Below are 23,255 nucleotides of genomic sequence, written 5' to 3'. Positions count from 1 at the left end.
AGCCCCTATCAATCTCCATAGGAAATATTGAAGTGCCCAGCAGACATTGCTGAACTTCCAACTTCTTCAAAGTAACACAGAGCAACCAAAGGTTCAAGTTTACCTTTCCTATGCAAACGACCTCTGAAAAGATTGTACAACCAACGGAGGGGCTGGGCTGTTTTCACAGCCACTGGGAACAGCCATGTTGTTTTCCCCCTGCTCCCATTCAGCCTTAAAGACACAGACACACCATCCCAAGAGGAAGCCTTTCCAGAGGTGGAAAGGGACATGGTGGCTGTAGGGGCAGGGCTTCCCCCCACTGGCCAACTGACTGAGAGCGGGAAGGAGCCTGGGAAAGTGGGTGAACCCCCTAGGGATTGGCAAGCCTAGCCACCACTCTGGTAAGGGTCTGCTGGGAGGGCCTTCGTCTTCCTTCTCAGCAAGAGGTGTGCAAACCCAGGCAGTATAACAACAATCAATTTAGTGTAAGTGCTCAAGAACAAACAAGTGGGTTGTAACTTTTAGTGCAGTAGTGAACATGGTAAGGGTGGTATAAAGAAACATAAAAAGTCCTGACGCAACAAATTATATGTTCCCTTCCTCTAATTCCAACTGACTAACCACTTTTTGGATGAGGGAGCTCTCATGACTACAACCTTCTTCCAGCCCAGCCTTTACAGAGAGAACACTCCCCCCTTTCTAGCTTGGCCTTTTAATTCTTTCCTTCCAGGTCCCACCCCTCTGGTCTCCACTGGGCAAGTTTTCCTTCCAAAACTGCTGCCCACCGAATCAGAGAGACAGAAGGGATCCTGGGAAATGTACTCTAATACAGGCTTCTTTGGAGCCTGTAGGCCTCACTAGGCCTAGGATCATGACAATCTCCATCACTGGAAGAGGTGGAACATAGGCGGCTTAGGGGTGGCTGGTAGTTCATGCTCTCACCTTTTTTTTTTTTGCAGTAGCCAGACAGAAGCTACTAGGTGTAGCTGTAGCACTCTTTCAGTCCAACTCTGTTTAAAGCAAGAATCAGCCAACACATACCAGACTGTTCAGCTTTCTTTCTGCAGCATGCTCCCCAGCCACCCCTGCTGCCTCTCTGCATGCCTCTTTCATTAGTAGGGCTGCCAACCACCATGTGGGGCCTGGAGAACTCCTGGAATTACAACTGATCTCCAGAAAACAGAAATCAGCTCTCCTGGAGAAAACGGCAATGTTGGAGGGTGGACTGTATGGCATTGTACCCTGCTGAGGGCTCTCCCCTCCCAAAGCCCTGTACTCCCTAGACTCCATCCTCAAATCTCCAGGAATTTCTTAACCCAGAGCTGGCAACCCTATTTATTAGCTGCCTCTGCCTCTGGATTTAGACTCCTCACTCCTGAGAATCCTTTCCATCCTCATTCTAAGTGGTGTCCTGGCTGCTGAGTTGGATTGCTCCAAAGCCTGGGTTAACTCTTAAGGTTCTCTTGATGATGAAGGCGAGCCTCTCCCTAGTAAGCTTTCATCTGAGATTACCCTGGTTCCTCTTCTTACTCCTTTATTTTGCAACCTTGGGCTGTCAGGAGCCTCCCTGCCACATCCACTATGTCCAAAATGTTTCAAACTAGATCCCCAATGTACCTCCAGGAAAAGAAAGGAGTTTCACAGATGTGGAATGATTATAGAGCACACTTTACCATGTGCTCTTGATGTTCCATGGATATTGCTGTTAAATAGGAACTTCTGCTCTCATAGGATTCACAAAGGAACAAATGAAAGAAGCATCAGAAAAAAAAACCCTGTAAGAATATTAAACTGTTGAATGGTGAATAATTATGTCCCCTAGTAACTGGGAATGGGATCTGGCAGTTTGTTGCTATTGAGCCTGCAGCTGCAGTGCATAATGACTTCTTCACCCCCATTTTCTCCCTTATTTTCTAGGATTTTGTGTCTGGCTTGTCCATTATTCTACGTGGCACTATAGATGATCGGCTTAACTGGGCGTTCAACCTCTATGACCTGAACAAAGATGGCTGCATTACCAAAGAGGTAACTAAAAAGCAGCTGGTGATATCTGAAAGATGCTGAAATCTCCCTTAGCCTGCAAGAGATTTATGATTTTTTAATTGTTTTTCATTCTTTTTCTGTTCTCTGACACAGGAAATGTTGGACATAATGAAATCCATTTATGACATGATGGGCAAATACACATATCCGGCCATGCGAGAAGAGGCACCACAGGAGCATGTGGAAAATTTCTTCCAGGTGAAGCTAGAATCAGGACATTTACCAGTTAGTGTTGTTTACTGCTGTCATAGAAATCTGCTCACCCCACCCCACCCCACCCCCCCTGGAGCATCTAGTGCAAGTTATTTTTGGCTTCATATTTGAGTCTCCTCCTTATAAGTCTTTACCAGAGCCCTAGCCTTCTCCCAGGCACTATTCTTTCCACTCTTGCACCTTTCATTCTAGGCTTCATCCTCTCCAGATCATATACTTATATTTGTAGTCTTGATTGTATTTAAGACACCAGCCCCTTGGATGCTTGTAATTATGGGGAAAAGGCTTTTTCTGACAACAGTGTCTTTGAGAAGCACATGAAGGTTGTTGATTGGCTCTCTCCCAAGGCTAGAGATGTGCTTGTTGACAGGGGGTGCTGTGACTGGCTTCTCTGTGCCTGAGGGTATTGTCTCCTCCCAGGAACCACTTATGCCCCCTTCCTTCAATTTCTATGTCCTTGTGTTCACATTTCAGAAAATGGACAGGAACAAAGATGGTGTTGTGACCATCGAGGAATTCATTGAGTCCTGCCAGAAGGTAAAATATAATTGTTCTTGGAATAACCACTTGTAGCCCTTTTTGGTTGGGTAACAAAAGGCATATTTAGCCTTAATCAAGATTCTAGAAGTTATGCTTAGTGAGGCCAAAGATGCTTAAAGGAGGCAAAGTGAGAAAGGAAGGATACTTTTTATTGTTTTGGAGAAAAATCTGTTTATTGGATAAGATTGGATAATTTGATTGACTGGATATATAGCCTGCCCTCCCCTGTACAACAGGGCTCAGAGCAGATGACAACATTCATAAAACAGTACCAATAAAATTGCATACAGAACCTTGCACTTGTCATCCTTTGAAGCGGTGGTCTGTGATGTGGCATCCATGGATGCCTTGGCACCTGCTGACATCTTTCCTGGCACATGCCATCTACTTTAGAAAGTAGATGGGGCTTTTGCCCAGCAGAGCTCCAACTGGCCATTGGAAATCTGCCTGTACAGATTTTTTTTTTTAAATGTTGCTTTGCCAGCAGTTGCCAGCCACCACAGCACAAGGTTTTAAAATGCATCCTTTTAGAGAGCTTCTACTGTCGGAGTTATGCAGCCTTATTCCATGACAAATTTTGATTGGCTCCACCTCTCATTTAGCCATTTTGTGGTAGTACCAACCACTGTGTCAGAATCCCAAAGGTTCCCACAGACTCAAATATGTTGGGGATCAGTATCCAAAAGATCCCCTTTTGCAGTTTCCCAAAAAAATGTTTAATTCCCAGAGTTTCTATAAATTCCAGCTTTGCTGACTTGATCCTTCCTACCTCTCTGTCTACCTAAGCCCTGAAGACTCATCTTGGCCTTTAGAAATGTGGGCTGGTTGGCCTTACCTTGCCTTACCCTGCTGCTTAGCAGGTAGAGATGGGATATACTCAGGGAAGGGAACTAGTCCTTCTGGCTGCATCATAAGTGGTATCTGGGTGCTTTTCCAAATGATAGTTTTTATGCAACAAATGCACAGTTAGTGCTCAGGGGTTGTGTGAGGTCAAAACATCATTTGGCAATACAGAATTTCTTGCAAGGATATTGCTCTATTCTGGGTTTTTTTTTTAATCCATTAGCAATTATCATTCCTTGCTATGCTACTCATCCTTTTTAAAAACTAAAATTAAAAAGGTAGCAACACCAGCAAGACAATACCCTCCTCCCCAAATGTTTGATATTTTGTAAACAATGTTTTAGAAATATTTAGAGCCATTCCACCATGGAAGCTTGCTAGGTGACCTTGGGCCAATCACATACTTCCAGCCTAACCTGCCTCACAGGATTGTTGTGCATATAAAAGGGAAGAGATGAGAAAAATGCAAGATGCTTTGGATCCCAAATGAGGCAAAATGTGGACTATACATGAAGTAAATAAATAGCTAGATGCTGTACTCTCCTTCCCTGCCATTAGAACTCACATCTTACTTCTTTCTAGGGGTGGAATTCTAGCAGGAGCTCCTTTGCATATTAGGCCACATACCCCTGATGTATCCAATCCTCCAAGAGCTCACAAGGCTCTTTTTTTGTAAGCTCTTGGAGGATTGGCTACATCTAGGGGGTGTGGCCTAATATGCAAAGGAGCTCCTTCTAGAATTCTACCCCTGCTTCTTTCAGAAAATAACATGAGAAAGCACCCAACAGGATGTCTTGCTATATAAAAAGCCCCACCCCTCCAATTCCAATCAGTACAGAAAGATTGGCTATCATCCTATTGGTTCTAGATTCAGGCAACTCCTGTTTTAATTATAAGCATAAAATAGGGGTTGTGTATTTTGGTAGATTCTTATTGTATAAGATACAGCTTGTGAGTGAGGAGTCTGTAGTGCTTCTGCTGCAGCATCTGACAGGCTGCCCTCAGTGGCTCAGGCAAACAGCTCTCAAGCAAGCAAGGCCTGGCCCTGCTCAGAAACTTTCAATAGGCCACTGCCACCTCCTGATCTTTGCTCCTCACCAGTTTGATGCCAGCAGGAATGTAAAATGACACAGTGAGGTACATAGGTAGGAACAGGCCTCATTTTGGGCAGGAACTCACAGGAGCAGAGCTCTAGAACCTCTAAATTTTAAGGTGCTTTCTTTCTCTCCCCTTCCCCCCAATTACTAGTTTCTGGGGTCCACTTTTCAAACCCCCTGTGAGAATTTTTGCTAAACTCTAAGAATTGACATTCTCCCACAAAAATAACCAAAACATATAAAGCAGACAGATAGAATTTTCATCATGCCACTGTGCCCACTATAGGAGAAAGTAATTTTAAAAGTATGATGGAAGTAAGGCTTTATTATTACAATTATAATTCAAGAAAAATTTTAAGGTAGATGCTGAACTGATATAATTTAGTACACCTTCCAGTGATGTCAGGGGTGTGTGGCATATGCAAATGTGTTGGCACCTCTTTTTCTATAAAATGACCCCTGGGCAAGAATCAAGATGATCAAATACTTATCTGTTAAATACAGGCTTTATTCTACTGGCAAATTCTAGATAAAATACAGACTACAGAACTATGGCGCAGGCTAATACAAGCAATGAAACAGAGAAAGGTTGCTAACTTAAGCTATAGGTTACAATACTTGAGCATCTTATCTCCCCTCCCTGTTGGGAGATTCAAATTGGTGTGTGCTTAAAGAGGATGCTGTCCTTTGCATGGTCACACAGTCTCTCACACACACACTCACAAAAAGAAAAGCTCTTTTTCAGTTCCCTTTCTACATGTGTAAAAATATTTTAGCCAGTCTGTGTCTTGAGTTCTGGAAAAGAGAGGTGCTGCTAGTATATTAGAGAGATCTCATCTTTTCCCTCCTGGCTAAGAAAACCATGCCTAGGTGTTCCCAGCCCCCATATCCCCTCAAACACTGGTCACTCTCCATGAATATCAGTCTTTTCTGCTCTCATGCTTGAAAGACACTCTGAAGCATCCTCTTCAATCAAGTCCAACCCTTCTTTCTCATTTCCCCATACACACAAGACTCTGATTTGCTATCTTCTTCCTTCCAGGATGAAAACATCATGAGTTCCATGAAGCTCTTTGACAATGTGATCTAGCTGTCCAGTTTTGGAGCCCAAACATTCACAAGGACCCAGGGCTTCTCTTTTTGGTCTATTCCTGAGGCACTCTTCTTTTGCCTGTCTGGGCAAAGCAGCCCCCAGCTGTTGTCCATGTTGGACTGGGTAACTTTATGGAGACAAATCCTCATTATTCAAGACATAACTAAAGAGAAGACCCTACAGTCCAGGTGGGAGGCTTCAGCTGGATTGTGCTGGGCATGAAACAAGAAGAGTGGCTTGGCATCTACAAGTATTTTCCCTGTGCACTGGGGAAAAAACCTTAAGCACCACCCCCAGGAAACAGCACTCTCCTGTCACAAAGTCATGTGCTCGCCCTCAAGGGCCTTCCAAATCAGCAACCTGCCTGGGCCCTTACTGGGATTCCACATGGGTTTAACACTATGAGATAGCAATGCAAACACTGATCACCAAGGACTCATGAATGCTTTGGTGTATCTGCAATCCTACAGACTCCCTATAAGGAGAGGACTCCATCCAATCTGCACCTTGACTCCCACTGCACATGCGCTAATGCCCTAAGGCTTACTCCAGGGGAAGACATCTCCTGGTGTCAAGACACCTTGCAGTCCCTGCACTAAGCTCAGTTTAATGCTTAGCAACTTTGAAGTGGAACTGCAGTAAGGAAGAAGATGGTGGTAGGTGGGTTTCTGCCTTGTAGTTTTTCCATCTGCATGCTCAGCAGAGCAGGGATGCCAAAGAGAGGCAGGTGTTGCTGAACTTCTAGGTTTCATTCTGCAATCAGGAAGAGAGGAATTTGTATTGAGCTTCCTGCTAGGGGAGCACATAGCCCAATAACAAAGTTGGTGGTTTTCCCTGCAAGACATCTTTCCCTTCTAATATAAACTACAGTGATGAGGGAGATAAATGAAATCTCACTGGAAACATTTAATCCAGAATACAACCTAAAGCTGTTTCTGTGTGGCCTCACTTTTATTCCCAACTGGACAGGATCTCCTTGTCCCCCCCAAAATTTATTATTTATGAAGCACCTTCAGTAACTAGACACAATAGAGAAAACAGGTGCTAGGAGATCAGATCTTCCTTGGTGAGACTTGGAGATTGGTCAAGAATTGTGGTTGATACTGTGCCAACTTCATGAGGAGACACAGGCATCAGGCTCTAGAAAACAGCAGAGTTCTGCTGTGCGGCTTGTCTGGAGTTAGGTGGATTGACTGAATGAAAACATGAGTTTCACAAAGCTCTTAGACAATGTGATTGTAGAGCATAGTAGGAGCAAAAGGGAGCACATATGAGTGACAGATAAAGAAAGGCCATGGGGGAATCTCTGCCACGGCCACATATCTCTCATCTTTGCTGAGAAGCCTAATGGTTTCTGTTGGGAAGTTCCTTATCTATGCTGCTGCTGCTTTCCTCCTGCCATCCTCATGGTGAGAAACTCTTCAGCCCTTTGGGTGCCTATCTTAAGCAGCCAGCAATGTCAGAGTTGCATTAAGGTCCTCCAAAAGAATGCTAGGGATTGCACATAATATAATAGCCACACTGTTTCAGAGGATCACAGAAAGGCCATCGCAAAAGCAGTCACTTCTATCAGTGGAACGGGCAATTGGAATATGAATGGGGAAGGGGTAGGGAGCAGGATGACCACTCTGAGGTCTGCAAAACATTTGGAAGAATCAAAGATGATGCAGAAATCCCGTCACATGAGATTGCTAATATAGAAAAGTGAGGAATACTGAAATAACTGGAAGTTAAGGAATCATGACTGGTAGCAATATTTAAACAACAGAAGCAAATGTTAACGCTCCTAGCCTGACTAACTGCCCCTGCTGAGCATAACTTCATCCTACTAATATTCTACTAGTCATGAGCCCCACTCAGCACTATTGTTTCTACATCCTAACCACCACCTTTGATTCTTCAGTTTCACCCTCACACTGAGTCACAACTCCGAGAAAGCAGATGGTCATTTAAAGGATGCTTCAGGCCCCACTGGAGCAGGGTCCCTGTATGAAGTGTTTTCAACCAAAAAGGTGTGTAATTCAGGAGGGATTCCTTTAGCAGTGAATGAGAGACAGGCGTGAGGCTGAAAGAGGAACTGGCTGACTCAGGAGTTACTACTAGCTATGCAAACAGACTTCCATGTGCACTGGAGCCCATGTGCGGCTCTTCCTTCCCGAGACTGCCACCACCTCTTCCTAATCCTCCTAATTCATACCTAAGAATCCTTCTTTATATAGTCTGGACTTGTGCTTTAAAGATCAGAGAAGCCCTAAGCCTTAAGGCAAGGCTAGGGTAGTTCTATTGCTACAAATAAATTTAATTCATTTGAAATAGCTACACTACCCAATTCCAGTCTCATGGCTCTAGTCTTCACTGCATTTGTCAAGCCCCTTTATCTTAACCTGCGCTACCCTACCCAGGTCACTGAATGATCATTGCCGCTCACAACATCCATTTTAATCTTCAGACCAATCTTTTCCAGACCAATCTTTATGAGGTGAAACAATTCCCAATCTAACACTTTCCTGGCCCGTTGCAGTTCCCTGTCATCAACCTCATTTATTAATCAATATTAATTAATATATTTATTTATTAAAAAATCCTTATCCTGCCTTTTTTTGGCTATACAGGTCAGTTTCTATAAGTAAAATTCCCTTACCTTCCACACCTTGCATCTTTGCCATTCATCCTCCTCAGGGTCACCTTGTCCAGATTGTATCAGTCTCAAGTCTGGTCACCACCAATGCTTCTCATCCCCTCAGACATATGACCAAAGCACACCAGGGTGTGGGTGGTATTACTCCGACTTCAAGACTCTCTCCAATGGCTACTCAGAATACTTCAGAGTTGCCCTTATAATCTGTAGCCACACATGAGGCAGCTTCTGGTGTAAGAACTACTCAATGAAGTGTGCATTTCATGATAATCAGGGCAAATCTGCATGCTACTGTTGCCTTTTTAAGTCATTTGAAACAGCTTACTCAGTGGCCATAAAGTATGAAGTGGATCACTCCCACTTTACAGAAAGTTTGCATACTGCCATCAGCCACCCCCCAAAATGACTTTTGCAGAGATAATGTATGCGGCAGAATGTTTCACATTTTATAGCCAACGTTTAAGTAAACTCTCTGTGGAGTGAGTTTCAAGCTTTGTGCATGCACTGCCACAGCACTGAAACTGTCCCTATCAGCTGGCGCTGAGGTGCAGGCCTGACAGCAAGTGCAACTGATTAGCTGCCCATTTGTGAGAGGGGTACTGGTGTTTGTACAAGCTGGTTTCCTTTGGCAAGTAGCTAGCTCTCACATAAGGTTCTGAGGGTGATACACCCCTCCATTACTAAGAATCCAAGGTCATCTTCTGGAATAGGGGAACAAATTCCATGGCATTCCTGCTCCAAGCTAAGTAGACAAAGTAGCAGCAAGACTGGATGGGAAGTACTGTAAACAGAACTAGTAAGCAGTAGATAGCAGGCAGAACAGAACTTAGAAGCTAGCCTCTCCTGCATTTTCTAGAAAAGCCTAGTCTCAAAGTTTCACTTAACAAGTTGAGAGGTAGTGTTAATGGGCCTGACACAAAAAGCTGTTTTAAATTTAGTTAGGCAGTCGTGAGTTTAATGGATTCCTGGTCTATCATTTCCAAATTCACAGGCAGTTTTTGTCCCAGCTCTGCCACCTGAGATCCATTATTTATTTATTTATTTATCTTATATCCTGCCCTCTCTCTGAAGACAAACTGTGCATCTATATGGATAACTCCCCTGAAATAGTCATTTCTTCTTTCCCCTGTGCCTTGGGTCTGAGTCAGCCTTAGGTCCACCAGAAACAATGCTGGACAGCTAGAAACAGAAGAGCAACACCCCCAAAATTACTCCATCATACATAATGAGGTCTCCTACCAGTCCAAACCATACACCTCAAGGGCTTCTGATCACTCCTAATGCAGATTTGCCCCCCTCACACCCTTTAAGCAAACTGTCACATTTACAATGAGGCTGGCTAAACTGATATAACAGTGGGTTTCCCCACCCCACCCTCATTTTAGCATGTTTACGGATAAATTGGGATTTCCAATCTGCACTAGTGATGATGAGTACAGAATTAGGTTATCCTAAACCAGTGAACATAAAGTAGGAGGGTACAATCTTTCTATTTGGCATTAGATTCTCCCTCCTGTCATGATGGTTCTATTGAGATCATGTCTCAGCTCTGCAAAGCTATTATCCCAACTCATCTCTTACCTCCTCACAGATTGTTCTTTGGTTTCAATCTGTTTCCATGTTGTTCATTGCTTCTGTTAATCTGAGGGCAGTCCCTATCTGGATGGGATTGTCTTCAGCTGGGGAACTAGAGGTGCCTGATGCTGTCTGCTGCTCCCTTCCACACCCATACACCAGATGCATCTTTCTACTTGTGTTCTCACTACAGTCACTAGGCTGGGGATCAGGCAGCCCAGTCTAACCACACTAGTGGGGCACATCAGGCACTGCTACTGGCTTCGCATTTTCAACTCTGTATATTTTGTATAATAACAAAGATCAAATATGACAATAAAATGCAACCACAATGGCTATGCACTAATATTGTGGCCTCAGCTGTTTGTTTTCCTGTGTTCCTCCTGTGGTGAAAAGTTGGCGCTGCATTCAGATAAGCAGCAGTAATCTCCCATTTCCTCTCAATGTCAGTGTTAAAACTAATGGGGGCCACATCTTCATAACCACAATCTCCACGGTAACATGGGAACTTCTGCTTTGTCCATTCTTGGATACTAGCAGGAGACCTTCAGACTCTTCAAAGCAAATAGGATTTGAAGTCCATCTTGCACAGTGCGGCTTGTTCACCTCTATGGATTCCACACAAACTGAACCACCCATGAAAGGTCTTGAGTCCACAACAGAGAGGAAGCAACTGGCTGTGGTAGCAAGTAAACCTTGCAATGATGTTTAAAGTTTATAAAGTGCGGCATCAGCCTCTCCTAATCACGTGTATCACATTATAATTCTCTAGACCAACTATCTTTCCCATTTAGTTCCACAACTGCAAGAAGTAAGAAAAAGAGCAGGGACATGGTAGGCCTGTTGCAGGGACAGAAAAGTGAAATTGTAACAGGTGATGAAGAGAGGGCAGAACTGATCAATTCCTACTTTTTCTCAGTCATCTCTTGCAAGGGAAAAGGTGCAAAAACAGAACACATGATGAGGGAAGGGAGTTGCAGCCTAGGATCAGCATCAACACCCTGAGTCTGCTTGCGGAGAGGGCGGGATATAAGTTGAACGTAATAAATAAATAAACTGAAACAAAGTCCTCAAGGCCAGATGAACTGCATCCAAGGGTACTAAAAGTACTTGTGAATGCAATTTCTGAGCCTCTGGCCATTATTTTTGAGACTTCATGGAGAATAGGTGAGGTGCTGGAAGACTGGAGGTGGACAAATGTTGTCCCCATCTTCAAGAAGGGGGAAAAGGAGGATCCAGGTAACTGCAGACCTGTCAGTTTGACAGCTATACTTGGAAAAGTTTTAGAATAAATCATCAGTCAGTCGTTGAGCATTTAGAAAGGACTGTGATTACTAAGAGCCAGCATGGGTTTTTCAAGAACAAAACATGCCTGACTAACCTGATCTCCTTTTCTAACGAAGTTATTAACTTTCTGGATCAGGGGAATGCTGTAGAAATAGTTTACCTTAATTTCAGTAAGGCTTTTGATAAGGTTCTTCATAATACTCTTGTTAAGTTGGTAAAATGTGGTTTGGATCCTAATACTGTTCGAATGATCTGTAACTCATTGACAGATTGCACCCAAAGACTGCTTGTTAATGATTCCTCATCTTCTTGGAAAGGAGGGACAAGTGGAATACCTCAAGGATCTGTCCTGGGACCTGTTTTGCTCAACATTTTTCTAAATGATTTGAATGAAGGAATAGAGGAGTATTTATTATATTTGCAGATGATACTAAATTGGGAGGGGTAGCAAATACAGTAGATTAGAAGACAGTGAGGATATAGGATGATCTTGACAGGTTGGAAAACTGGGCTAAAACAAATAAAATGAATTTGAAGAGCATGAATGTTAAGTTCTGCATTTCAGTAGGAAAAATCCAATGCATAATTATAGGATGGGGAAGACTTGTCTTTGCAGTGGTATGTGCAAAAAGGATCTAGTGGTCTTAGTGGACCATACACTGAACATAAAGCAGTATGATGCAGTAGCTAAAAAGGCAAATGTGACAGCTTCAAGAGGGGGTTGGATAAACATATGGAGCAAAAGTCCATCAGTGGCTATTAGCCACAGGGTATTGATAGAACTCTGTGTCTGGGTAGTGATATTCTGTATTCTTGGTGCTGGGGGGGGGACAACAGTGGGAGTGCTTCTAATGTCCTGACCCCACTGATGGACCTCCTGATGGTACTTTTTTTGGGACACTGTAACACTGGTGTTTGACTGGATGGACCATAGGCCTGATCCAACATGGCTTCTTTTATGTTCTTATGTGACGTTGGGCTGTATCAACAGAAATATAGTGTCCAGGTCACACAAATTGATGGTTTCACTTTATTCTGCTTTGGTTAGACCTCACATAGAATATTGTGTTCAGTTTTGGGCACCACAATTTAAGGATACAGACAAGCTGGAATGTGTCCAGAGGAGGGCAACAAAGATAGTTATGGGTCTGGAGACCAATTCCTATGAGGAAAGGTTGAGGAAGCTGGGTAGTTTAGCTTGTAGAGGAGACAACTGAGAAGTGATATGACCAGACCAGAATCAACAGGTAACAGGCTGAAATTCAATCAAAAGAGTTTTCAACAAAACATAATGAACTTCCTGACAGAGCAAGCTTCTTTGAGAGGTGGTGGGCTCTCCTTCTTTGGAGATTTTTAAGCAGAGGATAGATGGCCATCTGACAGCAATGCTGATTCTGTGAATTTAGGCATATCATGAGAAGGAGGGCAGGGGGATGTACTTGTAATTTCCTGCATTGTGCAGGAGGTTGGACTGACCCTGAAGGTCCCTTCCATATCTATGATTCCACAATTCTATGAAGCATTTTGTGCCTGGAGGGGAAGAAAACCCTGTTATTTACCAAACTATGAATGATGATGGAACTACCAATCACTCTTCTACTATGGTTCTCACAACCTGCCTCTGAAAAGGACAACAGTACTAAAACATCAAAGCAGTATCTCAGGTAATCTCTTTTCAGTTACACAGGCTTATTGTATATTTCCTATTACTGAGATATATGCTAGTGCACAATGCTTCTTCTGAAGATTGGTTTGCATTTGCCTAATTTGTGGATCAGTCACACACTCTCAGCCTAACCTCCCCCACAGGTTGTTGTGAGGATAAAATGGAGAGGAGAGTGATGTAACCCACTGTGAGTCCTTACTAAGAAAAAAGTGAATAAATATCTTATTCACAAACAAGCTGAGAGAAAAGGATTGTGAGGCTTCAGAATCCTAAATTGGACCACCATCATCATAGCTCAGTTCTGTATCTAGTCCCGTGGCCTTCCTTTGATAGCCTAGCAGGAAACAGTCCTAAAGGCTGTTAAACAGAGGTTATGTAATGAAATGTTACAAAGTTGGCCTACAAGTCAAAGTGGATGTAAATTGCAGTGATCTGTATATAGTTGTGTGTATAAAGACAAAGAAACAGAACTAATTAAAGGAACAAGCTACGCAACCATTCTTTCCCCTGTCATCTACACCAAAGTCCTGTGAACATATATCCCTCACATGGCTTGCTTTCAGAGCAGTCTCCAGTTCTTTATTTCTTGCCCATTAACAGCATAATCTTAAACAGAGTTAAATCTTTCTAAGTGCACTGAAGCCACTGGGCTATAAAGGGTGCAAGTCTGCTTAGAATAAGGCTGCAAGAACACTTATCACTACCTCTGCTTAGGTGCAAAAGCCATTTAGCTCCAGTCATTCTCTTACTTCCTTCTTGAATTGCCCAGCTGTAGATACCAGACCATACTAGGTTCCCAGCACCTGTCCATTAGTTGATCCCCCCTGATGTTTTATAAACCAACAGAGAAATTCATTCCGTATGTATTATTTCCCCCAAAACTAAATCCACAGGAAATGCAAGTTAAACCATAGAAATTGTGTGAGCATAGGGGTGATATATTTAACATTAAAGAGCCTGTATAGTAATCATGCTTGAAAATCATAGCTTAATTGCCCTGCCGTACTTTCTTGGGACTCAGCAGTACCATTTGGATTTGAAAGTGGGGGAATCTTAGCTATATTACCTTTCCCTTTTCTTCTACTTTTGTACTCTTGATCCTCCAAGGGCACATTTATCCCTAGAGCAGGCATGGCCAAACTGCAGCTGGGGAGTTACATGTGGCTCTTTCACACATATTGTATGGCTCTCAAACTCCCACTACCCCATTGGCCAGCTTGGAGAAGGCATTTGTCTCTTTAAAACACTTTGCCAAACCAAGCTAGCCAGAGGCTTGGATAATGCATTTAATGCTTTCTTTCCACCTCTTCCTCCCCATCTATTTTTCTTCCTTCCTTCCTCTCTCTCCCAAACATCTGATGTTCATGTCTTGCTGCTCTCAGACATCTGACATTTATTCTATGTGGCTCTTACATTAAGCAAGTATGGCCACCCCTGCCCTAGAGGGCAGCCATGCTGATCTGATGTAAAACACATTCAAGTCCTAAAATACCACCTTAGAGACCATTACAAGTTTCAGGGTATAAGCTTACAAGACTCAAAGCTCCTTTCATCAGACATGAGCAGAGATGGAGATCTCGGTGTCCCTTTATTCCTGTCAGAAGGTAAAAAGGATGTTGTAAAGGATGCTTGTAAAGCAGGGGTGCCCAACAGAAGCTCTCCATATGTTTTTTGCCTACAACTCCCATCAACCCCAGTCAGCATGGCCAATGGCTGGGGCTGATGGAAGTTGTAGGCAAAAAACATCTAGAGAGCTATCGTTGGCCATTCCTGTTGTAAAGGATGCAAAGGTACAAAGGGCACATTTGTGGCACAGAATTGTAATCTATAAACACAGTGCCCTCTGGTGACCAAAAATAGAAAAGCAACACCATTGAGATTCCATTGCATCTTCTTCACTCATTTATTTATTTACATTACTTATAGACTGCTTTTCTCACAAGGAGTCACGGCAGATTGCACATAGCGAGTCAGTACAATTAACAAAATGGGATATCCAATACCTAGTGCGCTAGGATTTTTGAAGCCTGGAACCAACGTATTTTAAGTATAAACATTACTCCTTAAGTGGTGCACAAAGAACTTAATAGGAACCCTACTTTCAGTAAGCTGTACATAGCAGTAAAGACCACACTCTAATCATTTAAACAAGTAAGTTTGTGAACCATTTTCTACAGTGCAACCCCCTTACCCGTGCAGAAAAACCCTCTTGAATAATTCAGCTTTGCATAGTTTGTGGAAGGGGAGTGGAAGTTTTCCTGACTTCCTTAGACAGGCCATTCCATAAGGAGAAAGCCACAATGGAAAAAGCACATGTGTGGACAGTGGTTGATTTTGACCATTTGCAGGTTGGCACCTGCAGAAACCCATGCTGACATACATACTGAGAACTAAGCAGAAAGCTGAACTGTCAGTGGTCCGGAGCTTCAATCCTTGTACTGCAGAGTGTCACAACTTAAGAGAAAAAACAGATAATAAAGTTACTGAACTTTACAGAGCCCTGTATTTACCAAGAATAGGAACCATCTTTCATGAATGGTGTAGCCAGTGCGAAATATATTGCTAAAAACAAAGTTGTCTTTTATTTTTACTTACCTTGCTCCAGTGCCTTTGATAGCAACCTGACAAGAGAAATTTAACAGGGTGTTTTTCAGGATGTGGAGACAAGGTAACTGATGAAAGTTTCTTCTTAATTTTTATATTTCACAGTGCTCACAGAGGTATTAAAATGTTACTAAGCCTAGTTCTAAATTGTTATTTTGGCCTGGTAATACAATCCTTACATATTTGGTATTCAAATACAAATGAGCAATAACTATTTAATTGAGACATGGCAGCCTTTCCCATTCAGGGCTGCCAACTAACCAGTGTTTTCTTACCATTATTAGTGAAATCATGCTTTGTATTGGGACCTGAACAATCTAGTAAAATTGCAGATCACCCAGGCTTGGTCCATAACGTTCCTAATTCTGCTCTGGCTCCTCTACTTACCCATTAAATTGCACTTTGGTTCTCCACGTTGCCCAGAGGAAGTATTTTCAAAACCAATAGTTGTAAACCATCATCCATAAAACAAGAATCTGTTCAGACATTTTAACCCACATATATTATGAGACTTGTTAACTTTCTATGAAGACAAGGTGTTCACAAACATTCAGGACAGTAGGGAAAGTCGTGATCTGGAACTCATCGCCAGTGCAAGATCCCCTGCTCATTATGCTCGCCCAATGGCTATAATTTTATTTATTTATTTAGTAGGCTTATATTTCGCCTTTTCCCGTAAACGGGCTCAAGGCAGATCACAACATATAAAAATAACAATAAAAACCTACATATCAAAGTTAAAACTCCAAATTAAAATTAACAGTAAAAACAATAAATAAAACGCACCACCGGTGGACAGGGCACAGTATATCAATAACGAGTTGTAGGCCCACCTTAAACAATGGTAATAACAATAGGATAGCACTGTAATAAAGTATGATGTCACCACAAGGGAGGCCAAATGATGGAATAGTAGGACGTCCGCTGCCTCAACCATAGGCCCAGCTGAATAACTCCGTCTTGCAGGCCCTACAAAATGGCAGAAATTCAGGTAGGGCCTGGATCTCCACAGGGAGCTGATTCCACCAGGCAAGGGCCAGGGCTGAAAAGGCTCTGGTTGAGGCAAGTTGGACATCCTTAGGGCCAGGGGTGGTCGGGGGGAGGGGGGTGATGCGTAGCTGATCTCAACAACCTCTGGGGCGTATATGGGGAAAGGTGGTCCCTCAGGTATGTTGGTCCCAGACCGCGTAAGGCTTTAAATGTCAGTACCAAAACCTTGAAGCAGATCTGGTATTCAATAGGTAGCCAGTGCAGTTGGCGTAGCACTGGCTGAATGCTTGCCTGTAAAGCCAATGCAGTTAACGGCTGTGCTGCCACATTCTGCACTAGCTGGAGTTTCCGGATCAGCCGAAAGAGTAAGCCTGCGTAGAGAGAGTTACAGTAATCCAATCTGGAAGTGACCATTGCATGCATCAAGGTAGCTAAATCCTGGGGGGATAGGTAGGGCGCCAGCTGCCTGGCCTGCCAAAAGTGGTGAAAGGCAGATCGAGCAACTGCTGTGACCTGGGCCTTCAGACTGCGTTCCTCCTTATACTATACGGATAACGGTGTGGCAAAATGTGCACAAAAGGCAGCTGTTGCATCTCTCAGAAACACCTTAATGAATGTACCTGTCAGAGTTCACCCTCCAGTCTGGCGAGAACATAAAGGGCCTGAGCAGCATACCACTGGGCGAGTGTAATGAGCAGGGGCTCTTGATAGGAGCGTGGCAGCAAGGACCTTGAGAAAAACCTCAGACACCTCCTCCTACTTTCTCTTCCCTACGTTTGGAAGGAGCCAAACAACCCACTCGGAGGAATAATTCTCTTACGCATGCGCAATGCTAAAGCGACCAATTTTACGGTTTGTTTCAGCGCTTGCGCCGTAACATCCTCCGGCTTGTTTATTTCCCCAACACTTGCGTAGTAGTAGCCTCAGAAACCTGCGCAAAAACTGAGCACGCGCATAAACATTATAGGGCCGAGACCGACCATTACCCGCAGGCGCAGTACGGCAAGGTATAAATTCTGCGCATGCGTATTTGTACGTCCCTCCCCTCCGACCCCCGCAGGACATGCGCAGTATATAACCGTTAAGCTTCTGGCGCCTGCGCATTCGATACGTTTTTAAATTTTCCTCCCCCTTCCTTTTTTCGGTGGGTCGATTCGTTCCCTGAAGCCGCTGGTGGTTCAGCTGCCCGCTCCTTCGCCTCCCCGAGGTTCTTTGGGTGGCACGCGGCGAAGGAGGTGGAGGCGGGCGTGATCAGTCATAGCGATCCCGGTTGCAGTCGGGCGGGCAGGGCGGTTGGTTCTGGCTCGCACCGGCTGGGGCTGGTTTTCCCCGCGCAAGCGCAGCCTGTTACGGTTAAAATAGCGAAGGGGCAATGGCGGCGGGAGGGAGTCCTGCTGCGGCCCTGACTGGGATGGTGCAGGTAGAAGAGCCGCGGGGGGACGGCCAGGGCACACCCGGACCGAGCTCCGGACCTGCTGCCGCCACCGCCGCCCCAAGCGAGGTACCTCCCACCAGGCCAGACCCGGCGGCCCCGGAGACGAATCCCGAGAGCGGCGCCGTAGCGGCGAGCAGTAGAGGGGCGCGGCGGTTCCTTTGTGGCGTCGTGGAAGGTAAAAGAACCCGAGGAAACTGGGGGCGGGGATGGCATGGGAAAGACCCAGACGGCGGAGAGGTGGAACTACAGAGCGATGCCGGTTTACTTCCTTGCTTCTGAGCACCCGTTCTTTTGCCCCTCTTTGTGTACGGCGAGACTCCGCCCTGGCCTCGAAACTTGGAGGTTGACGCCGTCATGTGGGACAGATGAAGGTGTCTTTTGAACGAATCCCTTGAAATTCGCGCAAGGGTGGGGAACAGTGGCTCTCCAGATGTTTTTTTGCCTACAACTGCCATCAGCCCCAGCCATTGGCCATGCTGGCTGGGGCTGATGGGAGTTGTAGGCAAAAAAAACATCTGGAGAGCCACTGTTCCCCATCCCTGGAGCCTTAGAGTTTAAGATGGGAGTGGTTTTAAGCTTTGTACGTGTCTGGTTCTTTCTCTTGCAAGGATGTTGGAGTATAAAATGTTAATAGTGTGTCGTGTGTGCATTAACACAGCCAAGAAGTAAGTCTGTGGAGTGTTGTTTATTCCTTTCTATGGGAATACAGTTAACTGTTTTTTAAAAGAAGATGGTAAAGGCAACAGGTTTGTTTTAATCTTTGATTGACCTCAGTAGAATAAATGGGGCTTCTTTCAACAGAGAAGGTATTACTTGCTCATGTGGCCTTTGGAGGTGCTACTGGTCCAGGAGAATAGAATAGATATTATAGGTTCAAGAAGTCTTCTGTTTTTTGATGCATACAGTCTTTGGATGAGGTGTCTCCTGCTTTGTTTTGTTCTTGGTAGAATAGTATTATTAATTTGTCTAGAAATCCTAAGTATTACTTATAGGCATACTTTTGAGATCTATGATTCCCCTAATGCAATAACCAGTATTATTTGCACTGCAGCTTTACATTGTTTTGCTGGTACAACTGCATGTTGTTATTTGTGTATCCTGCCTGTCACAGATATCAGGAAGGTTTATAATTGCAATGAGTGACCAAACTCATACATGATTAATTTCATTGAGTTTGCTATGTAATGTGCCATGATAACATTCTGAAGGTCTGTTATGTGTCTATTACACAGAAAGTCTTGGTGAGGTCTGAACGTGGGAGAGGAGGTTTCTTTGCAGAGTGATTGTGTAAAGTGTTTTTGCAGTTGTGATTTTGATAATTATACTTATACTGTTTTTTGTGGAATATTTGTTTGAGAAACTAAACTAGCAGATGCAGTTAGTAGTGAATCAGGTTTATCAATCACTGTGTATGTTACTTGCAAAGTACTTTCTTGTGTTCTGATTCTTTTTGTGTGTGTAAAAACTCATAATGGCTATGAGTGCAAGATACCTTATGCTTTGGCCCCTATACTAAAGTCCAGCTAGAGTAATTCATGCACACACTTTAATTTGTATGTGCATGTATGGACTCTTTGTTATGAAGGTAGTGAACTTGTGAGGAAAATGGATAACTTGATAGTATTGTTAACTTTAGTAGCTGAAGATGAACATAGCAGCTTCCCATTCTGCCACTTAGTGGAATTTCTGGGTAGCCAGTGGAAAAGACAAGTCTTTCATATCAGTTTTTCCTTAAAGAAGATGCCTATTTTTTTTGTGAAGTGTTTCAAAAAGTTGTATTGGCACTTGCTTAATTTGCTTTGAAATTTGTCTTTATGTTTTAAAAGGTGTTATATCTCTAAATATACATAAAGCAACAAAGGCTGGCAAAACACAAGATAAAGCATTCAGTTGAATGATCAGAATGGCAACCAGTACTCAGCACTTGCATAATAGTTAAGGAATTTGATGTGTCAGGATCGGTGTCAGAGTGGAGGATAAGATAGTGGATTCATGTAAATCAATGCAGTTATTTATTATTCTCATTGAAGATGAAGGCTTAAGCAAGGACCTTGCAGAAAATATAGAGTTTTAGAAGATATTTGAAGGAAAAAAATCTTTTGGGACTAAACTTAGTAGTGAAATCAGGTGGCATCGACTTGTGAGAATGTTAGTGCACTAGCAAACAAAAGTGTGTGGGGAGTGTTAAGGGTTGTACTTGGCCAGACTGGAAGCATACCATGCTTCAGTAATACTACCAGTGCCTCTGGAATACTCCTTGGATCCAGCTGGTGACTGCATGGGTCCGGAGGCTGATGGGCATAAGCTGAGCTTGCTGCCTTGCCTTCTACTGCTTTACCTTAGTTGTTTGGGTCAGGAACTGGCAATGTGTGATGAGCAAAATGGTCTAGCATTCCACTGTTCATTGCATGTGCTGTAAGTTGCCAACCACTGATACCACTAAGCAAGTTGTGCCTGGAATATATAGCCTTCATGGTCAGAATGGAGAGTTGGAGAAGGAAATCATGCTGGATTGGTTGCTTGTTGATAGGCCTATTTTCAGTAATCAAAGTGGCCAAATGCTTGTCTTAAATAAGAGAAGGGCACTGGTATAAACTTAACAGATGGCTAGTTTGCTACTGTAGTTTCTTTGATTTCAGAATTCCAGAAGCAAAACGGTTACTGTGTGTTCTTCTGGATTTAAATTGTATTGTGCTTTACTCTGTATTGATAATGGTTTAAATCTCTTGAGGAAAGGGTTTCAGAGTCGTTCTAGTGGTTCTGCAGCCTGAATACATAAATGTTTAATACCTCGCACTGTTTTTTCACATGCTTTTCTGTGGCATGGTATTTTAACTATACTAAGGAGGTAGATGTGAGCATCCTATAAAAAGTGGATGAGGTGAAGAGCATGAGAGTTGTACAACAGCTACTGAAGTTGGGTCAAAATCAGAGTTGGAAGGGACCTCCAGGGTCATCTAGTCCAACTTCCCCGCACAATGCATGAAATTCGCAAACACCTCCTAAATTTACAGGGTCAGCAATGCTATCAGATGACCATCTAGCCTGTTTAAAAACCTCCACGGAAGGAGAGCCCACCACCTCCTGGGGAAGCCTGTTCCACTGAGGAACCGCTCTGTCAGGAAGTTCTTCCTAATGTTGAGCTAGAAACTCTTCTGATCTCAACCTGTTGGTTCTGGTCCTACCTTCTGGGGCAACAGAAAACAATTCCACACCATCCTCTAGATGACAGCCCTTCAAGTACTTGAAGATGGTGATCATATCACCTCTCAGCTGCCTCCTTTCCAGGCTAAAGATACCCAGCTTCTTCAACCTTTCTTCATAGGACTTGGTCCCCAGACCTCTCACCATCTTTGTCGCCCTCCTCTGACCCGTTCCAGCTTGTCTATATCCTTCTTAAAATGTGGTGCCCCAAACTGTATTCCTGATGAGGTTTTACCAGAGCAGAATAAAACGTTACCATCACTTCACATGATCTGGACACAGTACTTCTATTGATACAGGCCAAAATTGCATTTGCCTTTTTAGCCACCACATCACACTGTTGACTCATGTTCAGCGTATGGTGCGCTAAGACCCCTAGATCCTTTTTGCACAGATTACTACCAGATAAGTCTCCCCCATCCTATAATTATGTATTGGATTGTTCCTTCTTAAATGCAGAACTTTACATTTATCCCTGTTAAAATTCATTTTATTTGTCATTTAGCCCAGTTTTCCAGTCTTTCAAGATCATCTTGTACCCTGTTTCTGACTTCTACTGTATTTGTGACTCCTCACAATTTAATATCATCTGCAAGTTTAATAAGCATTCCCTTTGCATCCTACCAGTAGAAAGCTCATGATTTGTCTGTAGGACTAAGTGAGCAAAACTATAGAAATCAGCATTGACACAGAACGTTGGACCATCAGTATCCCATTATTTTGTTGCTTTTTTGCATTTTTAAAAGCCAGAATGCATCCTTAGATGGGGAGAAGTGGAGGTATAAATGTTTATGTAAGACCACCTTGTATTCAAGTTGTACTTTGAAGCCAGTGTTTCATTGAAGATTGCTGTGATGGCTTGCTTGGATTAATAGCTACAAAGAAAACATTTTAGCTAGCAATTATTTTGAAAATTTAATATACAGTCATAATTCCTTGATATTGAACTGTCATACCACCGCAGTAACACTGCAACCAGTTCATCAAGCACACAAGACCTTAATCTTATAGTTCACCTGCTACCTGCATATGGAACCCCAGATCTCATTGTCTTAGCTTTTTGTGGGCGTAAATCTCCTATTTCTTTTGCTGCTTTGTCTACAATCTCCAGCTTGGATGTTCTAAGCCACTTCTTCCAGCATCTTCTTTCTTCCACTCCCTAGTATTGGAAAGAAGCTATAAAGACTCCATAGAGGAAAAAAATTGTGCCTCAGGGTTGCTTGCAGGAATGCAAGAAACCAGTCAGGGAACACAGTTAATTTCTCAAATTATCTCAGTACTTAACAGTTATGTGTGAAGCTTCAGGCACCTTGTAAAAGGGAAAAAAAAAATTCAGGCCTGCCTCTGTGTTGCAGGTCTGTTACATGCAGCTTTAGACAAATAGCTTGTCCTACTAGTTCAATTTTTCAGTTGTCATTGTTTCGTAAACTTGCTTAAATGCATAGAATGAAAATTGTTTTGCTGTAGGCCTTGGTTTGATTCACTGTTATACAGTGCATCATTCAAATTCTTCTTGGTTTGTTTAAAATGCAGTAGCTGTGACCAGACTTGATTATCCAAATAAGCAGCCGTGTTGGTCTGAAGCAGTAGAACAAAATAGGAGTCAATTGTACCTTTAAGACCAACTTAGTTTTATTCAGAACATAAGCTTTTGTGTGCATGCACACTTCTTCAGACGAGGAATGAGGTACAGTAAGCAGAGCCACATATAGCTGGTGGGGTTTGGAATGCCAAGTGGTACAAAGTTAAAAACCAATAGCAGAATAGTAAAATTAACAAATTCAGAAAACCTTTGATCGGGGTTGAATTAGCGTGGGAAATCATAAAACAGTAATATTATTACTATTATTAAACAGACTTGACTATGTATTTTCATAAATTAAAATGTTTTCAGAGTTTGTATTGTAGAAATACGCCATCTCAAATATTAATAACTGAGATAACACCGAGTAGAGATATTTTAGACTGTTTTTAGATTGTTTTAGATTATGTAAAAATTTAATAGTAAATTGTAATTTTATTGAATTGTATAACAGTTTTATTGT

General features: G+C 43.0%; 2 protein-coding genes across 8 annotated transcripts in view; both read left to right on the top strand.

The window, feature by feature from the left end:
• KCNIP2 (potassium voltage-gated channel interacting protein 2) overlaps positions 1 to 7,376 on the top strand; it is a 184,709-nt gene extending 177,333 nt beyond the window's left edge. For 4 of the 7 annotated variants that reach the window (XM_060241814.1, XM_060241819.1, XM_060241816.1 and 1 more), the window contains 4 exons: positions 1,900 to 2,007; positions 2,119 to 2,250; positions 2,713 to 2,775; positions 5,761 to 7,376. In XM_060241814.1, the coding sequence (XP_060097797.1) occupies positions 1,900 to 2,007; positions 2,119 to 2,250; positions 2,713 to 2,775; positions 5,761 to 5,808 (351 nt within the window). In that variant the 3' untranslated portion in view covers positions 5,809 to 7,376. The remainder of the gene's footprint in view (positions 1 to 1,899; positions 2,008 to 2,118; positions 2,251 to 2,712; positions 2,776 to 5,760) is intronic. The other 3 variants (XM_060241821.1, XM_060241818.1, XM_060241815.1) reach the window with 2 other exon arrangements.
• A 10,343-nt stretch (positions 7,377 to 17,719) lies between these two features.
• OGA (O-GlcNAcase) overlaps positions 17,720 to 23,255 on the top strand; it is a 45,317-nt gene continuing 39,781 nt past the window's right edge. Inside the window, exon 1 of the mRNA XM_060241813.1 lies at positions 17,720 to 18,181. Within this exon, the coding sequence (XP_060097796.1) occupies positions 17,944 to 18,181 (238 nt within the window). The 5' untranslated portion in view covers positions 17,720 to 17,943. The remainder of the gene's footprint in view (positions 18,182 to 23,255) is intronic.

Source organism: Heteronotia binoei, chromosome 6, assembly GCF_032191835.1.
Source record: "Heteronotia binoei isolate CCM8104 ecotype False Entrance Well chromosome 6, APGP_CSIRO_Hbin_v1, whole genome shotgun sequence".
Lineage (NCBI taxonomy): Eukaryota > Metazoa > Chordata > Lepidosauria > Squamata > Gekkonidae > Heteronotia > Heteronotia binoei.
Note: the sequence above shows the minus strand (reverse complement) of the source record. Positions and strands in the feature narration are given on the sequence as shown.